Source organism: Bos indicus x Bos taurus, chromosome 12, assembly GCF_003369695.1.
Source record: "Bos indicus x Bos taurus breed Angus x Brahman F1 hybrid chromosome 12, Bos_hybrid_MaternalHap_v2.0, whole genome shotgun sequence".
NCBI lineage: Eukaryota > Metazoa > Chordata > Mammalia > Artiodactyla > Bovidae > Bos > Bos indicus x Bos taurus.
This window is the reverse complement of record NC_040087.1, coordinates 47204463-47225568: the sequence shown is the minus strand read 5'-3', so window position 1 is coordinate 47225568 and position 21106 is coordinate 47204463. Positions and strand designations below refer to the sequence as shown.

General features: G+C 39.3%; 1 protein-coding gene across 3 annotated transcripts in view; it reads right to left on the bottom strand.

Annotated features, from left to right (window-relative positions):
- The window catches only part of PIBF1 (progesterone immunomodulatory binding factor 1), a 231186-nt gene that overhangs the window by 198184 nt on the left and 11896 nt on the right, over window positions 1–21106 (bottom strand). For all 3 annotated transcript variants that reach the window (XM_027557667.1, XM_027557670.1, XM_027557669.1), the window contains exons 3-5: window positions 18006–18106; window positions 12561–12759; window positions 6791–6910 (exon numbers count right to left, since the gene is read on the bottom strand). In XM_027557667.1, the coding sequence (XP_027413468.1) occupies window positions 6791–6910; window positions 12561–12759; window positions 18006–18106 (420 nt within the window). The remainder of the gene's footprint in view (window positions 1–6790; window positions 6911–12560; window positions 12760–18005; window positions 18107–21106) is intronic.

The window sequence follows — 21106 nt, the reverse complement described above, 5'->3', positions numbered from 1 at the left end:
AGTCTTAGTAGAGTGGAAAGTTTGTTTCCCTAACTCCCAGTTACAAAACTCAGAGACATAACTAACAAATATCTTAGTTTCTCTTAGTATCCATGGGACTGTCATGATCCTGTCATTTTTGAGGCATTTATGTTTGTCAACTGTTGCTTCCTCTTTTAAGTTTCTATTAATTTACTACTTGTTTTATGTTCTATTTTTTAAAGGTCAAAAAGTCACATTCTACTACATTTCTAAATCAGTTTTTTATCTCTTATCTGTGGGTTTTTCCAGCAGTCATGTATGGATGTGAGAGTTTCTTTATAGAAAGCTGAGTGCCGAAGAACTGATGCTTTTGAACTGCAGTGTTGAAGAAGCCTCTTGAGAGTCCCTTGGACTGCAAGAAGATCCAACCAGTGAATCTTAGAGGAGATCAGTCCTGAATATTCACAGGAAAGACTGATGCTGAAACTGAAACTCCAACACTTTGGCCACCTGATGTGAAGAACTGACTCATTTGAAAAGACCCTGATGCTGGGAAAGACTGAAGGCAGGAAGAGAAAAGAACAACAGAGGATGAGATGGTTGGATGGCATCACCAACTCAATGGACATGAGCTTGAGTAAGCTCTGGGAGTTGGTGATGGACAGGGAGCCTGGCAGGCTGCAGTCCATGGGGTCACAAAGAGTCGGACATGACAGAGTGACTGAACTGAACTGTTCTATGAAATAATACCACCCTCGTGTATTTGTCCCGAGTTTCTCCTCTTGCAAGTCAATCCTCACCTTATGTGATTTCATGATTTTGTGATTTCTATGAACTTCAGTTACATTTTCCCCAGCTTTGGGGTTCATTTGACCCATCTTAATCTGTGTATGTCCTCAGATAGTCAACTCGGTTGCCCAAATACCAGATTTTAGTTTCTAAACTCTGAACTTTATAGCTATATAAGGAATTCAACAATTATTAATAAATAAGATGTGCAAACAACCAAAGTCACAATGTCCAAAACTGTACATTTTGTTCAAGGTCTAGTGATGCATTTTATTTTACTTTTAATATTTCCCCTAATAATGCCTATGAGAAACCTAGATAGCATATTAAAAAGCAAAGATCACTTTGTCAAGAAAAGTCTGTATAGTCAAAGCTATGGTTTTTCCAGTAGTCATGTACAGATGTGAAAGTTGGACCATTAAGAAGGCTAAGTGCTGAAGAATTGATGCTTTCGAATTGTGGTACTTGAGAGTCCTTTGGACTGCAAGGAAATCAAACTAGTCAATCCTAAAGGAGATCAACCCTGAATATTCATTGGAAGGACTGATACTGAAGCTGAAGCTCTAGTACTTCGACCACCTGATGCAAAGAACTGTCTCACTGGAAAAGACCTGATGCTGGGAAAGACTGCAAGAGGAGAACAGGGCGGCAGATGATAAGATGGTTAGACAGCATCACAGACTCAATGGACGTGAATGTGAGCAAACTCCGGGAGACAGTGAAGGACAGGGAAGCCTGATGTGCTGTAGTCCATGGGGTCACAAAGAGCTGGACACTACTTAGCAACAGGACAACAACAAATAATGCCTCATGAGTCATCACCCCTGTCAGTACAAAGTTAAAAATGTTGAAAGAAAGACTAACAAAGCCAAGGTTCTTTTTAGAGAAAACAGCGGGTTTCAAAGCCAAATATTTCACATGCACAGAATGTATTTTCTTTTTCTTCACTTGTGTTTCAGACAAAATTGTAAGGTGGTTCCATTTCTGGTGATGAATCTGTAAGTTCCATCTGACCAACCCTACTAGCAATACAATCTCAAATTCTGGCAAAATATACAACAACCACCTGAATGCATAACAAAGTGACCCAAATCAGGCAGATTCTGGAGGGATATAATCTACCAGAGGAAGAATGGAACAGCACTGGGTGAATTTCCTGGTGTCTCCTTTAAAAAAAAAAGCCTTTTAGCTGGAAGGCAGAGCTACCACGTGCCAAGTAAGATGACAAATGTGTAACAGAAAATCCTTCATCTTTCTAGCTTGAAGAACCAGAAAACAGAGTATGGGTAACTCAGATGCTCTAAAGTGAGGAGGGAATTCTAGAGACAGAGAAGGGGAACTCCATTCTGTGGATTATCATGTCGTGTCGTGAAGTCGCTCAGTCGTGTCCAACTCTTTGTGACCCCATGGACTGCAGCCTACCAGGCTCCTCCCTCCATGGGATTCTCCAGGCAAGACTACTGGAGTGGGTTGCCATTTCCTTCTCCAGGGAATCTTCCCAACCCAGGGATTGAACCCAGGTCTCCTGCATTCCAGGCAGACGCTTTTACCTCTGAGCCACCAGGGAAGCCTCTGCCAAATATCTGGCTGACCTCTGAACAACATACAGGTAGGACAGACCCAAGCAGTCCTACTTAGGCCAAAAAAAAAAAACTCAACTGAAATTTCACATGCTGCCCAAGAGACAGAGTATACAGCTTGAGTATAAATTAGTTAAATTCCTGCTACAACAAAAACATCAGTAACTGTCAAAATGCAGTCTATCCAACATAGCAGTTGTACTGTTAAGATCTACATTTACTCTATGATTTAAATAAACAATTTGAAAAGTTACTTGACCTTTGAAGAAACAGGAAAACGTGACCCATTCTTAAAAGAAAAGACAGTCAACAAAAACCAACTCTGAGGTGACCCAGATTTTGGAATTGGCAGAGAAAGATTTTCAAGTAGAGGTTTTAACTATTCTCAGTGGTATAAAGGAAAATATGCTCATAATGAAAATACAAATACCAGAGCAATAAAAACAATAATAAACAACACATAGAAATCTAGAAGTAAAAAATATCACTCTTAAATTTTACCTAAGAAAAAACAAAAATGTATGTCCATACAAAGCCAATGTTCAAAAGTCTGGAGCAGCTTCACTTATAATGTGTTCAAAGTGGAAATAACTCAAATACCCATCAAGGAAGAATGAATATATCCATACAATTAAATATTCCCCAACAATATAAAGGAACTATTGATACATAAAAAAAAAAAAATCTGGCAATTTCTCATAAATATTACTGGTGGATGGACAGATTAAGGTAAGTATAAATTATCAGGCAGAAATTAGGTGTTCCCTGTAAAATTTTTTCTAGTTATCTATAGCTTGAAAACTTTCATAATAAAACAGAAAAAATTACTCTCTCTAGGGCTGCTTGGAGAAGGCAATGGCAACCCACTCCAGTACTCTTGCCTGGAGAATCCCAGGGACGGGGGAGCCTGGTGGGCTGCCATCTATGGGGTCGCACAGTCGGACACAACTGAAGCGATGCAGCAGCAGCAGCAGCAGCAGCAGGGCTGCTAATTATTTTTGAATGTGCTAATTTTGGGATCATAAGCTATGAGATGTATAAAAGAAAACACCTATTATTATAGGTTATAATATTTACTTATCTTCTGAGATGGTCCTCCAATTTGCCTTACTGGTAACAGTATTTTACCCCTGAAAAACTTTGCTGTCTGTAAATTTGATAGTTTACTTTGTGCTTCCTTTCTAATATAATGTTTACTGTTTGTTTCCCTGCACTCCTTTTAAAATATAATTTTCACAAAGCCAGAGATCTTTGTTTTATTCACTGAGGTACCCCACATACCTATAACAATGCTTGGCACATAACAGGTGTACAGTGAATATTTACTGACTGAATTTTATTCTCATAATAATGACCATGTAAGTGAGGGAGGTGTTACATATTCTCATCCGTATTTTTATCATGGGAACTGAAGGGGTAGAGAAGACTAAGTTCTTTAACCAAGATCATCACACCATCATCAAACTGCAGAGATGAAACTTAAACTAGTATCTCTGAAGTCCCCAAATATCAAAGCAGTAAATAATTTAACAAACCACCTCAAAAAATAAACCTCCACAAAATAGTGCCAAAAAAATTTCTTTTAACATTAAATGTTAACACTGATTCACATACCCTTATAAAAAAGAAGGACCTTGCTGGTTTGACTTTTCATTTAAAAATATTCAGTCTAGGGTGGACCATCAATATTCCTCGGTGGTCCACTGATTAAGGCTCTGCACTTCCACTGCAGGGGGCACAGGTTCGATTCTTGGTCAGGAAACAAAATCCCACTAAGATCCCACATGGCATAGCCAAAAAGTAAAAATAAAAAATATAAACAAAATAAAAATATTCACTCTATGTTTTCTTTGTGTTGGGTAAGTTGATCTGTACTAGGCCCTTGACAGAGCAGAAAATCTAACTTTAAGTGTGGTTTCAATACAAAAGTAATTCTATTATGTTTAAACCATATTCTCTGAGTTTCTAGGATCTTTTATTATAGATATAAGGCATTATTTAACAGTTTTTTCCTGAATGTGATTCAATTTTCCCTTTATAGTATGAAATTCAGGAAGAGTTTTAAGACATAGGATTATATTTTTAGCTGAAAGGTGGTAAAACTTTAAGAAGCAAACTTGTAGATAGAAAAGTTCTGTGATGGTTAATTTTTTATGTCAATTTGGTTAGACCATGGTACCTAAATACTTTGTCAAACGTTATACTAGATGTTTCTGTGAAGGCATTTTTTAAGCTGAGATTAACATTTAAACCAGTAGACTTTGAGAACGGCAGTTTACCTCCCATATGGGCCTCATCCAATCAGTTAAGGCCTTAGTAAAACTGAGACTGAATAAGAAGGAATTTTGTCAGCAGATAGTCTTTGGACTCAAACTGCAACCTTCTCTTGAATTTCCAGGCTGCCAGCTTACGCTGTTAAGATTTTGGACTCGCCAAGCCTCTACAGGGGCTTCCCAGGTAGGTGGCGCTAGTGGTAAAGAACCCACCTGCCAATGCAGGAGATGTAAAAGACGTAGGTTCAATCCCGGGGTCTAGAAGATCCCCTGGAGGAGGGCGTGGCAACCAACTCCAGTATCCTTGCCTGGAGAATCCCATGGACAGAGGAGCCTGGTGGGCTTCAGTCCATAGGGGTGCAAAGAGTCAGACACGACTGAAGCGATTTAGCATACATGCACATAAGCTTGCACATAGTTTGCTACAACTATGTGAGTAAATTTCTTAAAATATATCTCTATCCATAAATATTTATATATCCTGTTGGTTTTGTTTTTTCTGGAGAAGCCAAACATGTTCAAAAATAAAACTGCTTCTGTGTTTAAGAATTATGCCTGGAGAATCCCAGGGATGGAGGAGCCTGGTGGGCTGCCGTCTATGGGGTCGCACAGAGTCGGACACGACTGAAGCAACTTAGCAGCAGCAGCAGCAGCAGTGCACTAAAAGCACTCAGGGACCCTATGAATGAAACCAGTGTTAATTATCTATGCTTTCATGTGAATAAAACACTAAAGGTGTTAGTAAGGTTGAAACAAACTAAAATCTGGGATATAATGCCATTACTGACCCTTGAGAGTAGAGAGACTTGCTTTACCACACAGAAAAAATATGACAATTTTAGAGATTCAAGACTTTTTGTGGGGGGAGGGGGTCAAAGAATCCTTTGTTAAGGAGAAATCACTTGTAGAATCCCCAAATGTCAAAAGTGATTTTAAAAAGAGGTGGTTTGATAGAAACGAGGATAGAAAGCTCTTCCAGACTCCCTCTAAAATACAAGAAGTCCTTGATGGATGCTGAGGTGCCATGAGGTACGGCAGAACCAAGTCTGAAAACTCATCTGCCTTGTCTCTGACAAACCCTGTGCCACCGCCACCACGACCCTGGCCATTTAACAGACACAACAGAAAGTAGATGACTTGCCCAAGGCTGCAAAATTAGTTAGAAGACAAACGGAGGCCTTCGAACTTTGTCCTTTATTATTGTGACTCTGGATGCAAATTTTTTAAAATTAAGAGCTATCTCTGTAGATGTGCACAACAATGTGGCAGGTTAACAGCAGAAAAAAACAACCACAGTGGACCCGTGTAGGCCCTCTGGCATGGCTCCTGATGACTTCAGTGCTCCTACCAGAAGAGGGAAGCTGAGCCTTCATTTGCCTGCAATAGTGGCTCTATACCAACAACAGAAGTAGATTCCATCCAGCACTAATAGTGCTGCAAATCAGAGCATCAAAATATAAATTAAATTACAATAATTTATTTCTGGAAAGTAGACCTTTGGTAAAAGTTGCCCTTGAAGTAGAACACAAAATAGCTATTTATATGCAACTTTACTAAAAATCACATTTTTACTTTGAAACAGAAGTGTGGGCACTTCAATGAAATGAACAGAAAAATAAGATTATCTTCTCCATTTGACAGAGCAGGAAATACTGAACAACTTGCTCAAGGTCACACAAAAAATGAGTGTCAAGATCTCATCTAAGGTGTAACTCCGCCTTACTAGAATTTGAACTCTGGAAGGGCAGACACTTGTCTTCACCGCTGTCATGGCACCACATGGCATGGCACCGGGCCTCACAGGGATGGATGCTAGTATCAGAGCACGTGCTCTGAACAGGTATTAGGGGAAGTAACTGTATTTGATGAAGAGACTAAATGACTAATAAATGGACCAGGCTCCCTTTCATATCACCCACAGGGTGGATCTGTAATGAAGAACTGAGAATGAAATGAATTACAAGAACAAAACACTCAGCTGAGGATTACAGGTCAGTATCATGGAGGTACCCTATCAGTCTTTAAGATGGCTATTTGCAGTCTCATCTCCTTCCCACTACTTACGAAGAATCATAGCAGTCAGCATGCTCAAGTCCCATTTTTCTATCCCTGACTTTTATACTCCTTATCACAAATCTTAAGCGCTCCTTGGAGTCTCTTACCACCAGGGATCAAAATTAGACAAACCTCAGTCAGTTGTTTCAGTTGACCTTTGTTTGCACTTAATTCTTCTGCCAGGTCATTCTTTTTCACTTGTAGTTCAGAGATTTCCTTTCTCAATGGATTCACTAGTTCATAGAACCGAATCTTAAAAAAAAAAAAAATCAATAAGCAGTCGTGCAATGCAAATTACAATTAAAATTTGCTAATTAATAGCACTCTCAATTATCAGTAGTATAAATAAAAGTATTAAGGTAATAAAGAAAAGTGTTAAGGGGTTTCAGATTATATGCCTATACATTAAATTTTTTGTTCAAACTAAAACAAGATGGTCTTTAATTGACCCTGACTATAATACTTTGAGTTCAATTTAGTCCCTTCAAGGCCCAGATTATCTATAAGTCCCCGGCCCTGACACAGTCTCTCTTTCCTCTCTTCTATCAATACTCCACTTCCTCCTTACTTCTCACCTCCTACTACAGCTCATTCTACACTATCAGCTTATTTCCTGAACATATCAAGTGTTCAAAAGTTTTGCTCTTGCTATTTCCTCTGATAGGAAAGCAAGCTCTTCCCACATGCAAATGTATGGCTCATGCTTTCACTCCCTTCAGGTCTCTGATCAGATATGACCTTATCAGTAAAACCTTCCCTGACTCCCCTGATATATATATATTTTTTGGCCAGGCTACACTGCTTGAGGGATTTTAGTTCTTCAATCACGGATTGAACCCAGGCCTGTGGCAGTGAGAGCATGGAGTCCTAACACTAGACTGCAGGGAATTCCCTCGCCTAACCTGATTTAATACAGTACCTTCAGTGACAGCAGTTCCTACTTTTCACTCTGCTCTTTTCTCCATACCATTTATGACAAACATGCTACTTGGTTTAGTTTGCTGTGTGTGTTGCTCCACAGGAATGCGATCTCTGGGAGGACAGGAATATTTGTCTGGTCTGTGCACTGCTCTGTCCCCAGTGCCTAAATATATGTATATGCAAAGCCTTGGAGAAGGAAATGGCAACCCACTCCGGTATTCTTGCCTGGAGAACCCCATGGAGAGAGGAGCCCTGTGGGCTATAGTCCACGGGGTCGCAGAGTCAGAAATGACTTAGCAACTAAACCACTAGCACCTTCTTAGGCTCTGGGTGAAGCTCTACTTACTACCAATGCCGTGAAAGGGATAAATAATCAGGAGGTATCCTTCATGTCACTATTCCCATTCAGTTCAGATTTCTCTTTCCACTCTCAATTCTCTCAGGGGAATCTGGCTGCCTTAACTTAGTAAAGTGTTCCATCTGACAAGTTTCTACAAAACTAAGCTATCTGTAAATTAGGAGAGGGCAAGTAAGGACTAATTATTGTACAGTCATACAATCTGAAACTCCTTAATGTATTGCTGTATTGGAGGAGTACCACATTTGGTAAGAGGCCAGTACTAAAGCTAGTACTTAACACAAAGAATCTGTGTATAATTAACTAATTAGGACAATACTGTCTGAAAACAAAAGATAAGACAAAGAACAAACCAGAGAACAAAAACATATATGACTGCCACTAATGGAATACTTTCCAGCTAGGATGAGTAAAGAGCCTCAATGACAGCACTTGAGATTCTCACTGGTTTTGGACAGTACTGAAGGCAGAAAAATTTATGCTTGAGCTGCTGCTGCTAAGTCACTTCAGTCGTGTCCGACTCTGTGCGACCCCACAGACAGCAGCCCACTAGGCTCTGCCGTCCCTGGGATTTTCCAGGCAAGAGTACTGGAGTGGGTTGCCATTGCCTAGTTAAATAAAAAGCTAGACAAACAAAACAGTACTCCATTTTATAGGAAATTATTAATCTGGAAACCTAATCCAAATGAGAATCAAGAGAGGCAATCACCACTCCAGCAAAAATAATAGATAGTATTTACTATGTGTTTACTAAGTTCTAAGCACTATTAAGCTTTCTACGTACATATTCACACTTAATCTTCACAATTACCTCAACAGAAAAGTGTTGTTAATTTATTATTTTTTTTACGTGAAGTAGTTGATTTACAATGTTCTGTTAGTTTCAGGTGTACAGCAAGATGATTCAGTTACACATAAATACATATATATATATATATATATATACTCTTTCTGATTCTTTTTCATCTTATATTATTATAAGATATTGAATAAAGATACTGTTATTATTATTTAGCCTTTTACAGATGAAAACTTTCAAGCCTCTTAGGGTGAAATGACTTCTGTGTATCACAAACTTGCAGTGTGGTGGGATGTGTGCTCTTGGGACCCGCACGCCACTGCTGCCACTCTGAGACACTTTCAGTAAATCCACGGGATCAAAACTATTTGCCTAGTTCAGTTCAGTCATTCAGTCATGTCTGACTCTTTGCGACGCCATGAATCGCAGCGTGCCAGGCCTCCCTGTCCATTACCAACTCCCGGAGTCCACCCAAACCCTTGTCCATTGATTCAGTGATGCCATCCAACCATCTTATCCTCTGTTATCCACTTCTCCTCCTGCCCTAAATCTTTCCCAGCATCAGGGTCTTTTCAAATGAGTCAGCTCTTCGCATCAGGTGGCCAAAGTATTGGAGTTTCAGCTTCAACATCAATCCTTCCAATGAACACTCAGGACTGATCTCATTTAGGATGTACTGGTTGGATCTCCTTGCAGTCCAAGAGACTCTCAAGAGTCTTCTCCAAAACCACAGTTCAGAAGCATCAATTCTTTGGTGTTCAGCTTTCATATTTATAGTCCAACTCTCAAATCCATACATGAGCACTGGAAAAACCATAGCCTTGACTAGACGGACCTGTGTTGACAAAGTAATGTCTCTGCTTTTTAATATGCTGTCTAGGTTGGTCATAACTTTCCTTCCAAGGAGAAAGCGTCTTTTTAATTTCATGGGTGCAATCACCATCTGCAGTGATTTTGGAGCCCAGAAAAATAAAGTCTGACACTGTTTCCCCATCTATTTGCCATGAAGTGATGGGACCAGATGCCATGATCTTAGTTTTCTGAATGTTGAGCTTTAAGCCAACTTTTTCACTCTCCACTTTCACTTTCATCAAGAAGATCTTTAGTTCTTCTTCACTTTCTGCCATAAGGGTGGGTGTCATCTGCATATCTGAGGTTATTGATTTTTCTCCCAGCAATCTTGATTCCAGCTTGTGTTTCTTCCAGTCCAGCGTTTCTCATGATGTACTCTGCATATAAGTTAAATAATCAGGGTGACAATATACAGCCTTGACAGACTCCTTTTCCTATTTGGAACCAGTCTGTTGTTCCATGTCCAGTTCTAACTGTTGCTTCCTGACCTGCATACAAATTTCTCAAGAGGCAGATCAGGTGGTCTGGTATTCCCATCTCTTTCAGAATTTTCCACAGTTTATCGTGATCCACACAGTCAAAGGCTTTGGAATAGTCAATAAAGCAGAAATAGATGTTTTTTCTGGAACTCTCTTGCTTTTTCGATGATCCAGCGGATGTTGGCAATTTGATCTCTGGTTCCTCTGCCTTTTCTAAAACCAGCTTGAACATCTGGAAGTTCACAGTTCACATATTGCTAAAGCCTGGCTTGGAGAATTTTAGGCATCGCTTTACTAGTGCGTGAGATGACTGCAATTGTGTGGTAGTTTGAGCATTCTTTACATTGCCTTTCTTTGGGATTGGAATGAAAACTTACCTTTTCCAGTCCTGTGGCCACTGCTGAGTTTTACAAATTTGCTAGCATATTGAGTGCAGCACTTTCAGAGCATCATCTTTCAGGATCTGAAATAGCTCAACTGGAATTCCATCACCTCCACTAGCTGTGTTTGCAGTGATGCTTTCTAAGGCCCACTTGACTTCACATTCCAGGATGTCTGGCTCTAGGTCAGTGATCACACCATCATGATTATCTGGGTCGTGAAGATCTTTTTTGTACAGTTCTTCTGTATATTCTTGCCACCTCTTCTTAATATCTTCTGTTTCTGTTAGGTCCGTACCATTTTTGTCCTTTTTTGAGCCCATCTTTGCATGAAATGTTCCCTTGGTATCTGTAAATTTCTTGAAAAGATCTCTAGTCTTTCCCATCCTATTGTTTTCCTCTATTTCTTTGCATTGATCGCTGAGGAAGGCTTTCTTATCTCTCCTTGCTATTCTCTGGAACTCTGCATTCAAATGGGTATATCTTTCCTTTTCTCCCTTTGCTTTTCACTTCCCTTCTTTTCACAGCTATTTGTAAAGCCTCCTCAGACAGCCAAATTGCTTTTTCACATTTCTTTTTCTTGGGGATGGTCTTGATCCCTGTTTCCTTCTCCTGTATAATGTCACAAAACTCCATCTACAGTTCATCAAGTACTCTATCAAATCTAGTCCCTTAAATCTATTTCTCACTTCCACTGTATAGTCATAGGGATTTGATTTAGGTCATACCTGAATGGTCTAGTGGTTTGTCTACTTTCTTCAATTTCAGTCTGAATTTGGCAATAAGGAGTTCATGATCTGAGCCACAGTCAGCTCCTGGTCTTGTTTTTGCTGCCTGTACAGAGCTTTTCCATCTTTGGCTGCAAAGAATATAATCAATCTGATTTTGGTATCGACCATCTGGTAATGTCCATGTGCAGAGTCTTTTCTTGTGTTGTTGGAAGAAGGTGTTTGCTATGACCAGTGTGTTCTCTTGGCAGAATTCTATTAGCCTTTGACCTGCTTCATTCTGTACTCCAAGGCCAAATTTGCCTGTTATTCCAGGTGTTTCTTGACTTCCTACTTTTGCATTCCAGTCCCCTATAATGAAAAGGACATCTTTTTTGGGTGTTAGTTCTAGAAAGTCTTGTAGGTGTTCATAGAACTGTTCAACTTCAGCTTCTTCTGCATTACTGGTCGGGGCATAGACTTGGATTACTGTGATATTGAATGGTTTGCCTTGGAAACAAACTGAGATCATTCTGTCATTTTTGAGACTGCATCCAAGTACTGCATTTCAGACTCTTTGGTTGACTATGATGGCTACTCCATTTCTTGTAAGGGATTCCTGCCCATAGTAGTAGATATAATGCTCATCAGAGTTAAATTCACCCATTCCAATCCATCTTAGTAAGACTAATATATTTTGCCTGCTGTATTTTTTTTGTTTAGTTTTGCCTGTTTTACTCTTATGCTTAAGTTAAGTGGCATCTGCCAGTGGCTATACGATGTGTGATGATAACATCGCTCTTAAGACTAATGAAGTTTGTGCTTATGTACTCTTATGTTTTAAAAATGTCTAAGTTTTAATTTCAATAATGATAAATATTAACAGATACAGTTCACATAAACAAAAGCTATTTGATGTCCTCAATAATTTTTAGAGTGTAAATGATACTGATACTAAAAATATTTGAGACCACTGCCATAGATCAATCCTATGTACACAGCCGTGTAACCAACACCACAGTTTAGAACTGGACCTACACAGATCCATAATCATCTCCCTCAAGCTATTCCTTCATAATCACACCGCTCCCCTCTCCTCTGCTGTCCCTAACCCCTGGCAACCACTGTTATCTCTATAAACATTACAAACTGCCAGAGTTCATGATAAAATAATTCATTTCTATGGATCTTCCAGTCATTAACCCTATTTATTTGCTTGACTTCAGAGCTCAATGGTCAATACACTTTAAAATTTGGTCATCTGAACACCATTTCACTACCTTCAGATCTGAGCCATAAATTAATGTATCACTTGGGTACTTCAAAAGTTATGGCTACTACGGAAATGGCAAATTTTAGTCTGAAAACACACAGTTTTTTTGTTTTTAATGATACAAGACACTTACAGATACATATTCAGGAATAGAAAGCTGATCTTCAGGAAAACTTTTTAGCTTCATATATTGCTCTTCTGTCAACTCAAAGTCACGCAGGTTTCGACGAATATCTCCAGCTTTCTCTCTTAGTTGAAGATTTGTCTCTTCTAGTTGTTTCTGTCTCAGTAAAATAGTTTCCATTTCTTGTTTCATTAGTTCTTGATATTTTCTACAATATCAGAGAATGTATGGTAAGGTTAAAAAAAATCATGGAGACATAATTTCTCAAAGTTCCTATTTTACAATAACATCAAATTAAATGAGCAACTTAACAATATTTTTGGTTCCAGCTAAATGCTTACTTAGCCAGTTAAACACGAAATGACAAAGTTATACCAAGTGTGCAGCCAAAAAAATTATTAAATAGAAAATGTTAATAACTTTTAAAATTCAAATTATAAAATTATACATTTCCTCTGCTTAAGGTGTAAATCTGATATATCTGCTTTGGACTCTACTCACTGAAGTAATTTTCATTGTCTTTATCCAGGTAATTTAAGATGGTAACACTGAAACACCATAATGTCAGTACAGACAATGAGGTAATGAAAACAGTAATCGGCACCTTTCTCAAGGAGTATATGTAGTAGACAAGGTTAGTTGCCTACTGGAAAATTTTGAGCTGTAAGGGACCATATGAATCCCCCCTCCCCCCATGACTGTATCCCATCAACACACAAACACACTGTTATTTGTCCTATCTTAAAACAAATGAACAAAAAAGCCCCCACAATTTTTGACCCCATTTCACTGCCCATTTTGTTCTCAAAAGTTTTCTATATGCACTCTCTCCATCGCCTTTCCTCTTAAACAAAGGCTAATCAGGTTTTCACGCTTCCACCAAAATCTCCAGGTAACTGAAAAATCCAGATTGTTGATAACCAATTCTCATTTCTTTTTATCTCTGTCAATAGCACTTGAGATATCTGCCCTCTCCTTCCTTCATCTGCTTTCCTAGATACTATATATTATTTTCCTCTTCATTTTTCTCCTGTTTTATCGGCGACACTTTCCCACTCTTTTTGTCTTGTTTATCTTAATGTAGGGATTACTTGGTCCTCTCCTCTTGTCTATGTTCACTCCCTTGGGGAATTCATCCAGTCTCGTGAATTAAATACTGTCTGTATCCTAATGGCTCCCAGATTTATCTCTTTAGATCAGACTTCTCATATATATCCGCTGCAGTCCATGGGGTCGCTAGGAGTCGGACACGACTCAGCGACTTCACTTTCACTTTACACTTTTATGCACTAGAGAAGGAAATGGCAACCCATTCCAGTGTTCTTGCCTGGAGAATCCCAGGGATGGGGGAGCCTGGTGGGCTGCCATCTATGGGGTTGCACAGAGTTAGACACAACTAAGTGACTTAGCAATAGCAACATGTTCCAAATTAAACTCCTGCTCTTCACTCACAAACCTATTCCTTTATGGTTTCATCATCTTAACTGACAGCAACTCCATCCTTTGATTTATTCAGGCCAAGGATTGGTACAATCCTTGATTCTTTCTCTCCTAAACCCCACTCTAAATCTATCAGGACATCCTACCGGCTTTACCTTTAAAGTATATTCAGAATCCAACCTCTTTTTACCACTATCAAGAGGATTACAGCAATAGTCTCCTACATTTAGTCTCCCCAATTCATTTAATTTGATCAATGTCTAAAGAACTAAAATAGAAGCCCTATTACCCAATGCAGTGGTTTTCAAAATGTTACCCACAAGCCAGTAGCAGTGTTCACATCGTCTGGGAAGTTGGAAGAAATGCAAATTCTCAGGGCCCACCCCAAGCCAGAATCCCTGAGTGTGCCCAGCAGTCTTCTCCCACAAGCTCTCCAGGTGGCTCTGATGCATGGTCAAGTTTGAGAACCACACTCACCTAATGTGATAGTGGCTGATAACTGGTCAGATAAATTTTTAGTATATCAGTTAAATAGTAAAATCTCATAAACAGAAAAGATGCCTCCTTTTACATTTACCTCTAATTAAAATACAGAAATAAACATTCATCTGAAACATTTTTCCCCCCAGGGTCTAGGTTTTTTATCATGTGGAGATGTGCCTTGTTTTTCTGTAAATCATTTCTCATGATTTCCAAGTTCAGTTTCTTTACAATGGCAGGAGACCTTTTAAAAAGACACTTGAGAAGAAATCTGAGCATATTTTTTACAGATTTGATTTCTGCCCCAAACTCTAAACATCTCTTGCTTACACTTATTTGACAATCTTTTAGTCGCTCACTTTTATTGAATCATTCCAAAGAAATCATTATAATTTGCAAAGAAATATATATGCCTTTGTATTCACTTTAAAATATAATTTTAATTAAGTTATAGAAGTATAGTAAGCACAATTGGCATAGGTATGTATATTTGAGAAAAATACAAGGAATTTTGGATAAGCGCACAACTGAGCTGGAGAAAGTAGGCAGACAAACAGAAGGTACTTCAGCCCAAAAGAATCCAAAGGGCCACAGAATATATCAATACTTTCTACAAAGCAAATGAAGAAAGGTTAAGACAGCTGGTTCAGTACAGTTCAGTCACTCAGTGGTGTCCAACTCTTTGTGATCCCATGGACTGCAGCATGCCAGGCTTCCCTGTCCATCACCAACTCTCGGAACTTGCTCAAACTATTGTCCATTGAGTCGGTAATGCCATCCAACCATCTCATCCTGTCATCCCCTTCTCCTCCTGCCTTCAATGTTTCCCAGCATCAGGGTCCTTTACAATGAGTCACTTCTTTGCATCAGGTGGCCAAAGTATTGCAGTTTCAGTTTCAGCATTAGTCCTTCCAATGAATATTCAGGGCTGATTTCCTTTAGGATGGACTGGTTGAATCTCCTTACAGTCCAAGGGACTCTCAAGAGTCTTCTCCAACACCACAGTTCAAAAGCATCAATTCTTTGGCACTCAGCTTTCTTTATAGTCCAACTCTCACATCTATACATGACTAGTGGTAAAACCATAGCTTTGGCTAGATGGACCTTTGTTGGCAAAGTAATGTCTCTGCTTTTTAATATGCTGTCTAGGTAGGTCACAGTTTTTCTTTCAAGGAGCAAGCATCTTTTAATTTCATGGTTGCAGTCACTGTCCACAGTGATTTTGGAGCCCAAGAAAATAGAGTCTCTCACTGTTTCCATTGTTTCCCCATCTGCCAATGAAATGATGGGACCAGATGCCATGATCTTACTGTTCTGAATCTTGAGTATTAAGCCAGCTTTTTCACTTTCTTCTTTCACTTTCATCAAGAGGATCTTCAGTTCCTCTTTCTGCCGTAAGGGTAGTGTCATCTGCGTATTTGAGGTTATTAACATTTCTCCCGGCAATCTTGATTCCTGCTCGTGCTTCACCCAGCCCAGCATTTCTCATGACGTATTCTGCATATAAGTTAAATAAGCAGGGTGACAATATACAGCCTTGACGTACTCCTTTCCCTATTTGGAAACAGTCCGTTGTTTCATGTCCAGTTCTAACTGTTGCTTCCTGACCTGCTTACAGATTTCTCAAGAGGCAGGTCAGGTGATCTGGTATTCCCATCTCTTTCAGAATCTTCCAGTTTCTTGTGATCCACACAGTCAAAGGCTTTGGCATAGCCAATCAAGCAGAAGTAAATGTTTTTTCTGGAACTCTCTTGTTTTTTCGATGATCCAGTGGATGTTGGCAATTTGATCTCTGGTTCCTCTGCCTTTTCTAAAACCAGCTTGAACATCTGGAATTTCACGGTTCACATACTGCTGAAGCCTGGCTTGGAGAATTTTGAGCATTACTTTGCTAGCATGTGATATGAGTTCAATTGTGTGGTAGTTTGAACATTCTTTGGCATTGCCCCTCTTTGGGACTGGAATGAAAACTGACATTTTCCAGTCTTGTGGCCACTGCTGTGTTTCCTAAATTTGCTAGCATATTGAGTGCATTTCAATAGCATCATCTTTTAGGATTTGAAATAGTTCAATTGGAATTCCATCACCTCCACTAGCTTTGTTTGTAGTGATGCTTCCTAAGGCCCACTTGACTTTGTATTCCAGGATGTCTGGCTCTAGGTGAGTGATCACACCATCATGGTTATCTGGGTCATGAAGATATTTTTGTATAGTTCTATTTATTCTTGACACCTCTTCTTAATATCATCTGCTTCTGTTAGGTCCATAACATTTCTGTCCTTTATTGAGCTCATCTTTGCATGAAGTGTTCCCTTGGTATCTCTAATTTTCTTGAAGAGACCTCTAGTCTTTCCTATTCTGTTGTTTTCCTCTATTTCTTTGCATTGATCACTGAGGAACACTTTTTTCTCTCTCCTTGCTATTCTTTGGAACTCTCCATTCAAATGGGTATATCTTTCCTTTTCCCCTCTGCCTTCAATTTCCCTTCTAGAGTCCAAAATGTAGTACTTGAGTACAATCTCAAAAATGACAGAATGATCTCATTTGTTTCAAGGGAAACCATTCAATATCACAGTAATCCAAGTCTATGCCCCAACCAGTAATGCCAAAGAAGCTGAATGGTTCTTTGAACACCTACAAGACTTTATAGAACTAACACCCAAAAAAAGATGTCCTTTTTCATTATAGGGGACTGGAATGCAAAAGTAGTAAGTCAAGAGATACCTGGAGTTAACAGGCAAGTTTGGCCTTGGAGTACAAAATGAAGCAGGGCAAAGGCTAACAGAGTTTTGCCAAGAGAATGCACTGGTCATAGCAAACACCCTCTTCCAACAACACAAGCGAAGACTCTACACATGGACATCACCAGATGGTCAACACCAAAATCAGACTGATTATATTCTTTGCAGCCAAAGATGGAGAAGCTCTGTACAGTCAGCAAAAACAAGACCAGGAGTTGACTGTGGCTCAGATCATGAACTCCTTATTGCCAAATTCAGACTTAAATTGAAGAAAGTAGACAAAACCACTAGACCATTCAGGTATGATCTAAATCAAATCCCTTATGATTATACAGTAGAAGTGACAAATAGATTCAAAGGAATAGATCTGATAGACAGAGTTCCTGAAGAACTATGGACAGCGGTTTGTGACATTGTACAGGAGGCAGTGATCGTGACCATCCCTAAGAAGAGGAAATGCAAAAAGGCAAAAGGGTTATCTGAGGAGGTCTTACAAACAGCTGAGAGAAAGACAGAAAGTGAAGTGGTGATAAGTTTAGAGTGCTTCCATTTTCATGGACCATGAAGTGACCATGTATGGGTCACTTATATCTGCAATATTTATTCAATGAATATCAAGTTTTGGCTTTCTGTATTTTTGTGTATTATATCAAGTAGTTTTTTCCTAGTCTGGATGTAAAAATGATTACTGTCTTTAAGATTTCTCTATTTTAGCTTATAATCACATGCATGAATAGGTAATGACATTATTTTTAACTGCTAAATAGGTATTGTTGCTTTTTAAAACTTTTACCTGGCATCCTTTTGTTGGAAAGTCAATTGGTTGTCTAATCTCAGGGCTAGTAGCTGCTTCTGGTGAAGTGCATCATTAAGTTTCTCCTCCAATTCTTCAATCTTAAGAGAAAAGGGTAAATGACAAGGTCAATTTGCAAATTTAATAAAACCTTCTGTTTGTTCATACAAATGGTTGTTAAACTATGCTTTGACTGTGAAGCCTCATGAATCGTTTTTCACCAGGCTGTCATTGGGATTATTTTTCCCTTAATCTAATCTCACTGAAAAACTCTTTGACAACTGGGGTTTATATGCTGGTGCCTTGCCCAGGTAATTTTTTCCTGGCCAGACTCTGCATATATTGTAGATCCACATACCTGACTGCTACATGTCTTCAATTGACTACCACATGGGTGATGCTACAAATGTCCAAAATGAACCTAGTCACCCACCTCACCTAATCTTATATTCTTTGCATCTCCTTGGTCTCCAAAGCAAAAAAATCTCAGTCACATTTGATACATCTCTCCCATTGCTTATTCTGATCAGAAATCACTGTTTTTTTTTTTTTGTTGAGTTTATTCCATAAAAAGGTGTCACAACTACACCATCCTCTTTAACATCCACTGACAAGTCTTCAGTTAGATCCCTGTCATATCTTACCTAGATTATGACAATGCTTTCCTACTCTTTCCCTGCCTTCAGTTTTGCGAATCTTCAAAACTATCTTCCTTTTTATCTTTTAAAAATGCTATCAAAAATGTTATTTCCCCAGTGTTAAATCCTTCAGAGGATCCTCACTGTCTTCAGAATAAATCCCAAAGTTCATGGCATTCTACACTACTCTTTTTTTCTTTTTAAAGTTATTTATTATTTATTTAATTCTGGCTGTGCTGGGTGGTCGTTGCTGCCTGTGGGCTGTCTCTAGTTGTGGACAGCAGGGCCTACTCTTCGTTGTGGTGCATGGGCTTCTGGCTGTGGTGGCTGCTCTTGTTGTGGAGCACAGGCTCCAGGACATTAAGGTCTTCAGTAGTTGGGCTCAGTAGTGCTGACTCTTGGGGCTTACTTGCTCCATGGTATGTGGAATCCTGGATCAGGGACCGAACCCATATCTCCTTCATTGGCAGGTGGACTCTTATCCACTGTACCACTAGGGAAGTCCCTCTACACTCCTTCTTGATCTGGCCTTTGCCAACCATGCCTGTTGTCATTAGCTTAAAAGAAAATTCTATTCTAGCCAAAATAAATGCTTACCATTCCTCAAATATGTTATGCTCTCTCTTATGTCTCGATACATCTGAGCTGACTCTTAGTCCATTTTAAAAATTCTTTACTCTCTCCCTTTCAACCCAGGCAATTCTTGTTTATCTTTAAAATATGCAGATTAACATAAGTCAATCCCTAATAAAACTTTCATATGGTTTTTGTCCCACACTAAATGGCACCCCACTCAAGTACTCTTGCCTGGAGTATCCCATGGGCGGAGGAGCCTGGTAGGCTGCAGTCCATGGGGTAACGAAGAGTTGGACACTTACTGAGCGACTTCACTTTCACTTTTCACTTTCATGCATTGGAGAAGGAAATGGCAACCCACTCCAGTGTTCTTGCCAGGAGAATCCCAGGGATGGGGGAGCCTGGTGGGCTGCCGTCCATTGGGTCACACAGAGTCGGACATGACTAAAGCGACTTAGTAGTAGTAGTATTCCAATAACAATATTTGTTCAGGTTATGAATCCTATCCATAATGCCCAGTCCAATAGTTATTTCTACATATTTATCTTACATTATAGCATAATTTGGCAGAGTTGACCACTCCATCCTCTTTCACCTTATGTGATACTCCTCTTGGTCTTCTTCCTTAACTCACAGGACCCTCTTAAGCTTCTCAGGTTCGTATGATGGATTTTTTCCCTCTATCCTATTTCTAATGTTTGACTACCCCTTGACTTGGTTTGGGGTCCTCTACTCTCCCCAGGTAATGTCATCCAATAACAAAGCTTTATGTGGTACTTACATGCCTACAACACAGGAGACCTGGGTTCGATCCCTATGTCAGGAAGATCTCCTGGAGAAGGGAATGGCACCCCACTCCAGTATTCTTGCCTAGAGAATCCTATGGACAGAGGAGCCTGGAAGCTCCAGTCCAAGGGGCTGCAAAGAGTCACTGAGCGACTAACACTTTCACATGCTGATGTATACTAAACACACACACACACACACACATATACACACACGAAGCTGCAGTCCAAGGGATAGCAAAGAGTCACTGAGAAACTAACACTTTCACATGCTGATGTATACTACATGTATATTACATACACATACACACACACACACACACACACACACACACACACCCCTACCTACCCCCAGTCATGGACTTTCCTCTAAAGTCAAAGTGACAATTTCATCTGGGAGTCTAATTGGCATTTAAAGTTTAATGTGTTCAAAACAGAACTTATATTTTACCTCCTACATCAGTTTTCTTCCAGCCTTCTATTTCTCAATAAATGGCTCCAGGAGATGAAGCCAAAAACTTGGGAGTCTTACACAAGGCAATTATCTAGTACTGTCTTCCTCTTCTACCTTACCTGCTTTTAGTCTATTGCTTCAGTGACATTTTGAAAGCAGAAATCAGGACATATAAGTCCAATTGCCTAAACTCTTCAAATGGCTTCTCTAACACACAACTGAAAGCAGGGTTAATATATCAAATTGACAGGCCAAATCCTGCCCATGTCCTGTTCCTATATAGCCCACAAGCTAGGAACAGGTTTTACATTTATAAAGTTGTTAAAAGCCAAAAAAAAAAAAGAAGGAAGAATATGCAATAGACCATATGCAAGCTGGAAAGCCTAAAATATTTACTGTCTTGCCCAGGCCTTTACAGAGAAAGTTTGCTGACTTCCTATCTAAAGCAGAAAATTCCCACTGCTAAGCAATGCTGTATCACATGACCCTGAAGACAGCTTATTTGTTGTATGACGATGTCTCTCACTTAAATGTGATCTCCATAAAAAAAGGACTCTTGTCATATTCATTGCTGTATTCCTGGTCACATGTCTCAATAAATGCCTTAAATCAACAAATGATGACCACATTCCTCATAATTACCATTCT